General features: G+C 48.3%; 1 protein-coding gene across 2 annotated transcripts in view; it reads left to right on the top strand.

Annotated features, from left to right (window-relative positions):
- ABCD1 (ATP binding cassette subfamily D member 1) overlaps positions 1–12,442 on the top strand; it is a 45,407-nt gene that overhangs the window by 26,207 nt on the left and 6,758 nt on the right. Inside the window, exons 6-10 of one of the 2 annotated variants that reach the window (XM_045285531.1) lie at positions 194–339; positions 508–653; positions 1,075–1,159; positions 1,240–1,365; positions 1,454–2,606. In XM_045285531.1, coding sequence (XP_045141466.1) covers positions 194–339; positions 508–653; positions 1,075–1,159; positions 1,240–1,365; positions 1,454–1,700 — 750 coding nt within the window. In that variant the 3' untranslated portion in view covers positions 1,701–2,606. Of the gene's footprint in view, positions 1–193; positions 340–507; positions 654–1,074; positions 1,160–1,239; positions 1,366–1,453; positions 2,607–12,442 lie in introns of those variants that run through there. The other variant, XM_045285532.1, reaches the window with a different exon arrangement.

Here is a 12,442-nt window from a genome sequence, read left to right as displayed (position 1 = left end):
TGGGGCCCCACTTCAGGCAGAGGGGAAGCACAAAAGAATGTGGGTGGAGCCAGGGTCATTCGTTTTCTCTTTGATGTCAGTCCCTGGGGAGGGTGACTCTGACTTTCTAAGGGTATGCCATTCAGGCCCCTGGAGCATACCCCCTGGAACCCCCACCAGGGAGGGTGGGCCCAGGACTGTGTCCCCCTTGCAGGTGGAGGAGGGCATGCACCTGCTCATCACGGGCCCCAACGGCTGCGGCAAAAGCTCACTGTTCCGCATCCTCGGCGGGCTGTGGCCGACTTATGGGGGTGTGCTCTACAAGCCCCCACCCCAGCGCATGTTCTACATCCCACAGAGGTAAGCAGCGACCACCTTCTGCCCCCCTCCCCGGCCATCATGTGTGTGCATGCCCATGCGGTGTGTGTACGTGTGTGCACATGTGGGTGTTGGTGCCCATGGTGCGTCTGCACTTCCATGTCTGCCTGGCCAATGCCAGTACAGCCCTGTGACCCCTATGCCCTTCAGGCCCTACATGTCGGTGGGCTCACTGCGAGACCAGATCATCTACCCGGACTCGGTGGCCGACATGCTCAGGAAGGGCTACTCAGAGCAGCACCTGGAGGCCATCCTGGACATCGTTCACCTGCACCACATCCTCCAGCGGGAGGGAGGTAGGGAGGCTCGGGCCACGCGAGTGATAGGAGCCTCTAAAAGCCCTGGGACTTGCTGGGACAGAAGTGTGGTGAGCCACAGACCCCACATGGTTGGTTGAAGACCCTCACAGATGATGCCCCTGAGAGAGGCAGGCACAGCTGGTGGGGGGGGCCTCCCTTCCCTAGGTCACCTCTGGGTGACAGATCCACAGCAGACAGCAGGAGAAAAAAGGAACCTACTTACACCCCACTGGCCAGGATTTAGTTGCATAGTCCCACTGCATGAACAGGTCAGCTGCAGGACCCTCTCATCTCAGCCCCACGGCCCTGACAGGCCAGTCCATTCCCCAGCCTGTGCCGGCCTGGCCTGGAGGCAAACACTGGGTAGCCCAGGGAGATCTGCTCCCCCCCATACCAACACGCTTGGCCCTCTCCCAAGGTTGGGAGGCCGTGTGTGACTGGAAGGACGTGCTGTCCGGTGGCGAGAAGCAGAGGATTGGCATGGCACGCATGTTCTACCACAAGTAGGTGGGCGGAAGGCAACGGGGCTGGGGGGTCCCATGGGGTGGCCCACAGGCTGCCAATGGGCTCCCTCCACCCCCAGGCCTAAGTACGCCCTCCTGGATGAGTGTACCAGCGCCGTCAGCATCGATGTGGAGGGCAAGATCTTCCAGGCTGCCAAGGACGCGGGCATCGCCCTCCTCTCCATCACCCACCGCCCCTCCCTGTGGTAGGTGTCCTCGACCCACTGTACCCCACCCCCGCCCCAACTGCCTTCCGCTGGCTGGCCAGGCAGCCTTAGCCCATCTCCCGTCCAGGAAGTACCACACGCACTTGCTGCAGTTCGACGGAGAGGGCGGCTGGAAGTTTGAGAAGCTGGACTCTGCGGCTCGCCTGAGCCTGACCGAAGAGAAGCAACGGCTCGAGCAGCAGCTAGCGGGGATCCCCAAGATGCAGCAGCGCTTGCAGGAGCTCTGCCAAATCTTAGGCGAGGCAGCCACCTCTGGGTCACCCCCGGCCTCTAGCCCCCCAGGACCTGGGCTCCTCCCAGGCATCACCACCTGAATCAGCACCCCAACTCTGGACCCTCGGCCCCATCCCCTCCCCTGAGCTATTGGATCATATGAAGGAAACAGCAGCCCCCCACCCCCCGCTGCCCATCCCTGCACGCCTCCCCCTCCTTGTGCACCCCTCCCCGAGCCCATGTCCCTGGGGCGTGTGCTCAGTGACTGGGTTCCACTGCTGACCAAAAGGTGCCTTGGAAGAAAGGCCTGGCATTTGACTTCCAAAACGAAAAGTCAGCCGTTGAAAACCCTACGGAGCAGAGCTGTTCTCTGCCCCGTGGCACCACAAGTCAGTAACTGTGGCCTGTTATTGGAGTTGGTCCCTTAGTTTTCTTTGGGGCCCAGGGAACAGGCAGGGTATGTGCAAGCCTGAGACCTAAGTCCTCGCTCCATCTGCCCTTTTGTCCCTCGAAGATCCTGTGCCCCATCAACCCAGCAGAAGCCTGGCCAAATCATGCCCTCGGAGGACCCAGCATTGGCTGCCAAACACGACGGGATTGGAGCAGGGCCCCGCTCGGTCCCGAGCCTTTTCTTATTCCAAAACCTAATTTATTTGAGTGTCGGTTTGTATATGTCCTAACTGCCTATGTGAGCTTCCTGCCAGTGGGGAAGGCAAGACCGGGCAGGAATCCACCCGGTGCCAAACCTACAGCCCTGGGCATCACCGCTCTGCCAGCCTACACTGCCAGCTGCCTCCTGTGGTTCCAGCTGCCGTGAGTAAGGGTCCCAGTGTTCCCAGCTCAGTGCCAAAGAGGGGTCTGCCAGAGGCATTGTTGTGCCAAGCCGGCCCTCACCAGAAGAAGGGGACCCCACTTCCACCGTGTGCCTTTACTGGCCCCTGAACCCCCGGGCCAGGAGCCTCCCTCAGTCCCCTCAGTAAAAAGCAGCCATGAAAAAGCTCCCTGCCTCTGTCTGTGGGGTATGGGAGGGAGGGAGGGAAGGAGGGAGGGGCATCTAGGTTGTAACCTAGGGAGCTAGCTGCTTGTGCCAAGGGCACGGTGCTGATGAACCCCCCTCCAGGCAATCGAGGCCATCACTGAGGCAGAGCCAGCACTCACTATTCACTGGTGACCCAAGGCGGTGGTAACCCGAGGGCAGTCAACACCCGGCCTCCCAGGGGCTGATAGAGAGTGGCCGTGGTGTTAGCTGCTATTGACTTGGTCCCCGTCTCATGTACCCCAGATTAAAACACCGCCCGGTCCTGCACTAGTCACAGAATGCTTGTTCTGGTCCAATTGTTGTGCTCTATAGTTTTCATGGGCTGAGTTTTGGAAAGAGAGTGCCAAGCCTTTCTTCCTAGTCTTAATCCAGAAGCTTTGCTGAAACCTGTTCAGCATCATAGCAACACTCCAGCCTTCACTGACAGATGGTGACCCTGTCTAAGGTGGCTTGGGCAGGAATCAAACCTCCAACTCTTGCATGGAAAGCAAGAATATCACCCCTGAGCCCTCGAAGTCAATATGCCTCTTGCCGAAGCTTCAGTAGCAAGATGGTTCCGAGGGCTGCCTCCATGCCCTATGCTGCAACAGATGGAAGGAGTGCTGGCCAGAAGACAGCTAGTGGAGAGCAATCAGTGCTGAACAGTTACTGAAACCCATTCCCTTCAATGTCACAAAACAGGTCTCGGCAAATATGAAAAAGGATCGATATCATATACAGCATACTCTCAAATGACAGCAAAGTGCAATAAGGAATTGATCATAAAACTAAAAGAAGCCCCCCCACCCCTGATAGATTTGGAACTTTTAAAATACATTGGCCAATAACTCACTTGTTCAAGATTTATAATGAAACTTTTAAAACACCCAGAGTGGATCTAAATGAACACTACAGATGAAAAATACGGGCAAGCACTCAGGGCAGACTTGTGCAGAAACAGATGAACTCAGGACGTTTCAAAACCTGAATAGAATGCACACAAAGGACATAGAAAGAGGGAAATAATAATAAAGAAAGCGGACTTAATAAAAAGGATGAAGACTGGCCCAAAGTTGGTTCTTGGAAATAAAATTAAAAGATGTCTCCCAAGAGTGAAAGGGGAGCACATGCAAAGCCACCACTTCCCAGTCTGGAGAGGGAGGCAGGGAGCCGTGGGAGCCTGAAAGCATCAGGCTCAGCTTAGGAGGCACACATGGAAGCAGAGGTGTGTGCCAGGATTCTCTTGGATAAGAAGGTCGGTCGATTAAGCAGATTCCCTTTGAGAAGTTGCAAGTCCCAAATCCATAGGTCAGGTGACTAGGCTGGAGATCCCAGCAGTCTTGTGCTCCAATCCATAGGTCAGACAGAGGAGGGAGAGAGGAATTCCAGCCCGCTGACTATCCGACCATAAAGAGTTCCAGTCTGAAAACCCACAGGGACCATTCGGCCCTGTCTTCTAGGACTGCTATGAGAATCGACTCAATAGCAGGCAGTTTGGAATTTGAGTTGGGCTACAGACTGGAGGCAGGATGCTCCCTGGCAAGCCTCTGGCTTTGCTGTTTAGCCACTCACACTTCCCTTAGAGTTAACAGGGCTCCATGGCCCAGTCAAGTCCACCCTAAAACGAGCCATTGCATAGATCTTTAGCCGGACCCCTTCCTCTTGTGACGGGGCAGCAGCTCACTAGTCAAGGACCCAGTGGCAGATCCTCCCATCAGCCCCCAGGGCCCCACTCTTAAGAAACGACCCATCTGAGAGGAAACCGGAGAAACAGAACACTGGCAGCCACGTCTTACAAGACAGTGCCTTTATAAGATCAGGCCCAAAGCCACGTGATTTCAGAGAGTTAAAAAGAGCTCTGGAAATAATAACTATGAGAGCAGCGAAAGGATTTTTTTAAATTGTCTGGAAGCTGATGTGGAAGGAAATCTCACACGAGGTGCAAACATGCACAGAAGAACTGGAAAACGGGAAAGGAAAGCAGTCGTTTCAAAAAGAAGGTTACGGTTTTCAGCACAGCTAACAAAGGTGGAGCTGGTCAGTGCTTCCTTTTTTCCCCAGAACACAACCCAACGTTCCGCCACCTGGGAGACTGAGGCAACTTGGAGGCTTCCCAGGTGGTGGGACTGTCCTGGTCTCCAGCTGACAGCACTTCACCTTCAGCATTCTTTAGACAATTCATGGGGTTGAATGTGCTCCTCCAATGACAGAACTATAGGAGTGCACACAGCCCAGCAGACAACCGTCCCGTCCGTCAGGCGTTCCTGGTACGCTTCACAGGGTGCAATCATCTTCACAGTCTTTTCCCAAATCATCCCACCACCACCAACTTCCAATCACTGTATTCAAAGCAACAACAAAGACCCTCTTTCCCTTGTACTTAGCACCATGCTCTCTGACGCGGAGCGCAGCAATGACCCTTGGTCTACCTGGGTCTGTCTGCGCCGGTGGCTGCTTCCAGGGCTTTCAGGTCTAGGCCTCCGACTGGAATTGTTGCATCAGATGGTACTTCTCTCTGTCCTCGAGTCCACTGACTCACAGTGACCCCACAGGACAGGGTCGAACTGCCCCTGGGGGTTTCTGAGATGGCAACTCTATAGGAGAAAGCCCAGTCTTTCTCCCAAGGAGTGGCTGATGGTTTCAAACTGCCAACCTTGTGGCTCACAGCCCCCGTGTGAAACCACTACACCACCAGGGCTCCCTTTCCCCCATAACAGCTCTGCCAATTCACAGTCCTCGCCAGCAGCTAGCAGTTTTGTCATCGTTATTCTGCTGGGAATAAGATGGTATCTCACTGCGGTTTTGATTTTCATCTCCATAATGGCTAATGGGAGGAGCCCTCCTGGGAAAGTGGATTACACATGGAGCTGCTAATAGCAAAGGCAACAGTTCAAACTCACCAGCTGCTCCTCCAGAGAAAGACGTGACTGGCTACCCCCATAAAGACCGAAAGTCTCAGAAAGCAAATGTTTTGAGAAATGTACAACAAATGTACAAATGTTCTCGACACAATGGATGGATGCATGGGTTGTGATAAGAGTTGTACCAGCCCCCCCAAAAATGATTAAAAACCAAAAAAGATCACAAGTCTCAGAACCCCACAGGGGCAGTTCTACTCTGTCCTATAGGGTCACGATGAGTGGGAGTCAACTTGATGGCAGTGAGTTTGTTTGTTTGTTTGTTTGGAATGGAATGGCTAAGGAGTATGCAGTGGCGCTAGCAGGTAACCACTGGACAGCTGACCACAGGGTCAGTGGTTCTAACCCAGCAGCCACTCCAAGGGACAAAGATGTGTCTGTCTGCTCCTGTAAAGATTACTGCCTCCAAAACACTCTCTAGGTGAACGCGGTGGCAGTGAGTAATGGCTAAGGGAAATGAGCCCTATGGTGTCATAGTGGGTTACAAGTTAGGCTGCTAATCTCAAGATGAGCAGTTTGAATCCACTAGCCACTCCATGAGAGAAAGATGAGGCAGTCAGCTCCTTTAAAGAGTTACAGCCTCAGAAACCCTAAGGAGCAGTTTTAGTCTGTCCTATAAGGTCCCTATGATTCAGAATCGGACTCGATGCCGGCCAGGTTGGTTGTTTTGAATGGCTAATGACGGAGCCCTGGTGGCACTGGGGCTTAGGAGTTGGACTCTTGCCAAAACAGCTCAGGGGCTGTCTGCCCTCCTCTGGCTTCCCTCTGGCCACGAGGCAGAGGTCAGGCATGCCTCTACCCTCCATCCTTCTTTTCCAGTTCCTCACACAATACGATGCTGGGGTCGACAGCCCGTTGTCAACAACTCACCAACAATGCTCACAATTGTGGGGGCTTACTAGGGAAGTTCATAGGTTACCACAAGCTAGGATCAACACGAAAGATAGTCATTGATCCGCAGCAGTGCCTCAAGTTAACACAACCAATCTCTGGTCCTCAGCCACGTGGCCCCTTGACCCCTGCCTCCAAGACCCAGGAAGGCAGCCTGCTGCTCTGCCTCACAGCCCCCTGGTCGCTTCAGCCCAGCTCTTCTGTTCTGACCCCTGGATTCCTTGTCCCTGGCCTCAGTGCCACACCCTCTGGTGCCTGTGGTCCCACCCTCCCCCACTGCAAGCACAGACCTCAAACGCGTCTTTCTGGATGGTCCTGGGACGTCTTCTTTTTAAAATTGGACAAGTCACTTTTATTTGCATGTATAATTTTTAAAAAAATCATTCTATTAGGGGCTCATATAACTCATCACGATCCATACATACCTCAATTGTGTAAAGCACATTTGTACATTAATTGCCCTCATTCTCAAAACATTTGCTCTCCACTTAAGCCCCTGGCATCAGCTCCTTTTTCCCCCTCCCTCCCCGCTCGCCCCTCCCTCATGAGCCCTTGATAATTTATAAGTTATTGTTTTGTCATATCTTACACTGTCCGACGTCTCCCTTCACCCACTTTTCTGTTGCCCGTCCCCCAGAGAAGAGGTCATATGTAGATCCCTGTAATCAGTTCCCCTTTACCACACCATCCTCCCTCTACCCTCCCAGTATTGCCACTCTCAGCACTGGTCCTGAAGGGATCATCCACCCTGGATTCCCTGTGTTTCCAGTTCCTATCTATACCAGTGTACATCCTCTGGTCTAGCCAGATTTGTAAGGTAGAATTGGGATCATGATAGTGGGGAGGTGGGGGAGGAAGCATTTAGGAACTAGAGGAAAGTTGTGTTTCATTGTCGCTACACAGCACCCTGACTGGCTGTCTCTTCCCCACGACCTTTGACCTTTCCGTAAGGGGATATCCAATTGCCTACAGATGGGCTTTGGGTCTCCATCCGGCACTCCCCCTCATTTACAATGATGGGATTTTTTGTTCTGATGATACCTGATCCCTTCGACACCTCATGATCACACAGGCTGATGTGCTTCTTCCATGTGGGCTTTGTTGCTTCTGAGCTAGTTGGCCGCTTGTTTACCTGCAAGCCTTTAAGACCCCAGATGCTATATCTTTTGATAGCCGGGCACCATCAGCTTTCTTCACCAATTTGCTTATGCACCCACTTTGTCTTCAGCAATTGTGTCGGGAAGGTGAGCCTCATAGAATGCCAGTTTAATAGAACAAAGTATTCTTACATTGAGGGAGTGCTGGAGTGGAGGCCCCAGGTCCATCTGCTACCCTAAGGTCCTGGGACTTCTTCTGAAATAGCTCCTTCTTACATGGAGATATGGTTTTTGTCTTTCAGAAGATCATAGCCTCAAGGAAACAAAACTTTACACCCTCTAGTAAGATGGAGACTCAGACTATATCCCACCTTAATACTATCCATTAACACAACAGAGGACTCGCTCTAAAATGGTATTCTAACCTGGCATAGAGGCTAGAATTGACAATACATCAAATGAAGCATGGCTGAGAGAACCATATTGATTGACTGTTTCAGCTGATTATCAAAAAAAGGTCAGTGGTTCAAACCCACCCGACACTCCATGGGAAAAAGATGAGGCCATCTGCTTCCGGAAAGATTTCCTCTCAGAAACTCTATTTTGTGTCATTGTGTTAGTCTTGGTGGAATAGAGAAACAAATTCATAGACGTGCATACATGTATAAGATAGAGCTTTATCAAAAGAAAAGAAAGAGCTTTATATACAAGAGCAATTGTATATTGAGAAAATATCCTAGCCCAGTCCAGATCAAGTTCATAAGTGATATTAGCCCATATGTCCTACACCAATCTATAAAGTCCTGTTCAGACTCATGAAACACATGCAATGATGCCAAATGCAGGACGATCACAGGCCAGTAGATGGCAATTCTTGTGGATCCAGTGGCAGTGCAAGCATCTCAGCGCTGGCCAGGGTCTCCACGAGGTTCCTCCTGCTCCAGGGTTCTGACTACATCAGTGTAGCTCCATCTGCCTTGTCAACAGGAATGTCTCTTAGGGAGAGTGTGTATCCCGCCTCCAGGGAGGAAGACAGGAGTTCCAGAATCCTCAGGAAAAGGCCATGCCTACACAGAAGCATGACTGGCTATGACTTGATTGACGGGCTAGACTCCACCCCTTTGCTCAAATTGACAGATTATATACTGCCACCGTAACTATGAGTCAAAATTGACTTGATGGTAGTGGGTTTGGTTTGGGTTTGAATGTCTAATGAAGGAGCCCTGGTGGCACAGTGGGTTAAGCATCGGCCTGCTCATTAAAATATTAGCTGCTCAAACTCACCATGAGTACAAATGAGATGGTCTACTTTACAACCTCAGACGCCCTCATATGTAAGGTGACCAGACGTCCTGCTTTTGGCGGGACAGTCCCGATTTTTAACAATTTGTCCCGCGTTCAGTGGTGTTTTTTAAAAAGTCCTGATTTTTGGAAAGAATGCACGACAAGCTAGGGAGCGGCGGGAGAACGGGAAGGGAATATACGGTTTTCGGCTGCCATGTGGCTATTTCACCAGGATATGAGTTTTATATCATTTTTGTTCATTTAAAAAATGTTAAACTTTAATAATAACAAATAATTGTTGAGAACTGATTAGCGAGAACTGCTTATCAAAGTTCGCATTGTTGATCAGTTGTTAGAATTCGACCACCATTGCTTGGACTTAATGAACAATGGCGTTTTTTGGCATTGGCCATGACGAAAACATTTTGTAACTGTCTCTCACATGATACACAGCATACTGCATGCTAGAGCTAGTTAAACAAGTGATGTGACAAATCAGCTATTCAGATAATTTAGGTCAGTAATTTATTTCATAAATACATAAATTTTCTTGAATTTAGCAGACAGTACTGGAATGATGTGCAAAAATCATTCAATCATATTACTCAAAATCTCCTCTATAGTAATATTTCCAAAACATCTTTTTAATGAGGCATCATTATTAAAAAATATATTGATAAGGAAAAGGTTAAACATTGGGCATCAGCAAAAATCACAATAGAGAACAAATGGTTAGAAATATTTCATCATTTTGAAACGAACCGTGTTCCATACAATGATGCACTAAAAATTGTGGAATATGCTCGGTCCTTACCAGGAACTAATGCTGCGACTGAACGCATTTTTTTCTACGGTAAATAAAGTGTGGACATCAGAAAATTCACAATTAAGTGTTGAGACTTTGAAAGACATTTTATGTGTGAGATATAATTTAACAAATTCTCGTGAAAATTTTCATGACCTTTTAAACAACAACAGCCATCTACTAAAAAAAATTCACTCAAATGAGAAATATGCCAAAGAGTAAAATAATACTATACATAATTTTTAATGTCTTATATTTGTAAATGGCACTTATGTTGAAAGTTAAAAATATATATTACAATACTATTTTTGCGTTCTATGAAAATTTTTGTTGCTCCATATAGACCAAATCTTTAATCAAGAACCCCACCCCACCCCTCCCCAGTCAATGGTGTCCCGCTTTACCAGTGTTAAAATCTGGTCACCTTACTCATGTGAGAAGAAGCAGATGACTGTTGTTATACCAAAGTTGTGGATTTGGAAGTCATTGGCTTTGACTTAAATGTCTTGCTTGGAGGGTACTTAGTAATTGCAACCTAAGACTGTCATGTATTTTCTATTTTCACCCTCTCTTTGCTTTTGTATGACACGTCTTAGTCCAGCAGGCGTAGTCCTGCCTTAGCGAACGAGAGTTGCTGAAAGCTTTGCTCTGTTTCCAACCGTCATTGTTTGAGTAGTGTGTAGTCACTTAGCTTTCTATATGTACAAGCCAATAATGCATGCATTTTAGCCTAAGAAAAGCTGTCTTATACAGGTATACTTTCTTTTTCCCAACAGTATATCTATCTTAAATCCTATACCATAGGCTAGATTAATGATACTATTAATAGAATTTCCATATGCCCCATGGGGATTATTTATAATATTTCTTAATGCAATAATCATTCTGTCTCTAAAGTGGATCAGAGATATATGAGTGGATTTTGAGCTCGTCCTTAATCATAAACCCTAATCTAAGAACAATGAGTTCGAATGATGTGGCCCTACTCCATACTTGCCTTCAGGAAAGAATCACTGAGATATGAGTGCTACAGTAAGCATGGCAAAGAAATCAGAGAGTGCCTGGCCATCAGAAAGAATAGCTCCTGGGGGTCTTAATGGCTTCTCTTCAAGTAAGCAGCCAACAAGTGAGGTGTCACCTAAGACCACACGGAAGAGGCACACCAACTAGTATGATGAAAGAATTAACAATAAATTCCAAGATCAGAGGAGGAGACTACCAGAGCTTCCAGAGCCCCCTATTTGGAGCAAATCTACAATGAATCTCCTACGTCCATTGTCCAAGGACATGAAGAGTCTTTTCCACAGACAGAAGGCATCAGATTGTGGATTACTGCAGATAGAGGTAGGGTACATTTCTTTAAAAATCATTTTATTGGGGGCTTGTACAACTCATCACAATCCACACATCCATCCATTGTGTCAAGCACATTTGTTGCCCTCATCATTCTCAAAACATTTGCTTTCTACTTGAGCCCTTGATATCAGCTCCTCATTTTTCCCTCCCTCCCTGCTTCCCCCTCCCTCATGAACCCTTCACAATTCATAAATTATTATTATTTTGTCATGTCTTACGCTGTCTGACATCTCCCCTCACCCACTTTTCTGTTGTCCATCCCCCAGGGAGGAGGTTATATGCAGATCCTTATAATCGGTTCCCCCTTTCAACCCCACCTTTCCTCCACCCTCCCAGTATCGCCACTCTCAGCACTGGTCCTGAAGGGTTCATCGGTCCTGGATTCCCTGTGTTTCCAGTTCCTGTCCGTACCAGTGTACATGAGGTAGGGTACATTTTAACATCTTACCATTTAGTTTTCCTTTTAACCCACTTTCAACTTGTTCTACGTTTTATTACATCCTACTATCTTTTGGATTGGGGTTCTTCTGTGTTTTATTCGGTTGTGGATATTATACCTTAATTGAATATATATCGTTTCCACAATTTTTTTCCCATTCCGTAGACTGTCTGTTCCTTTTGTAAAATTTTTATGAATAGACACATTTTATTTTTGTGAGGTCCTGTTCATCTGTTTTGGTTTAGACTTTCCTACTTTTTGTTTTGTGTCAGACAGTGTCTCCCAAAGCCCAGGCCCTCATACTTTACAGGATGTTTGGAAATCAGCACATGTGATCCTTCCTGCTTGTTTCTTCTGTAGGATTGCTTTAGCTCCTTGGGGGTTCTTTATCATTCCATATAAATTTGAGGATTTATTTTCCCATTTCTGGTGAGAAGAGTGTTGGTATTTTCAGGTGAGCTGCATGGAGTTTGTAGATTGCTCTGGGAGGAAGGAAGCATTCTACTCGAGTGAAGAGTTACCATCTCAGAACCCTACAGAGATTGTTCTATCTGTCCCCTCGGGGCACTGTGCGTCAGAATCGATGGCATCCAGTATGGGTGGTATGGATGCCAATCAAAGACTGCAGCCTTCAGCAGGGACTATAACTCAAGGGAAAACCCACACTCCTGACTCACTGCCATCGAGTCAATTCAGGCTTTACTTAAAGAAATGTAAAGAAAACCAAAATTCTCACAACTGGGCCAATAATAGGTAACATCACAAATGGATAAAGATTGAAGTTGTCAAGGATTTCATCTTGCTTGAATCCACAATGCTCATGGCAGCGGTCGTTAAGAAATCAGATGAAAAAAAAAAAAAAGAAATCAGATGATCCATTGCACTGAGGAAATCTGCACAAGATCTCTTCAAAATGTTGAAGAGCTAGGGATTGATGAAGGGCGATATAACCCAGAGGAATCACTGAAACCCAAATGAAGGCTGAGCATGATAGTAGGACAAGAGGAAAGTCAAAGGAAATAGAGGAAAGAGCTA

The sequence above is a fragment of the Echinops telfairi genome, unplaced genomic scaffold, assembly GCF_000313985.2.
Source record: "Echinops telfairi isolate 266 unplaced genomic scaffold, ASM31398v2 ScPeMD7_7472;HRSCAF=8510, whole genome shotgun sequence".
Classification (NCBI taxonomy): Eukaryota; Metazoa; Chordata; class Mammalia; order Afrosoricida; family Tenrecidae; genus Echinops; species Echinops telfairi.
The sequence above is the reverse complement of the archived record's forward strand: the minus strand, read 5'-3'. Positions and strand labels throughout refer to the sequence as shown.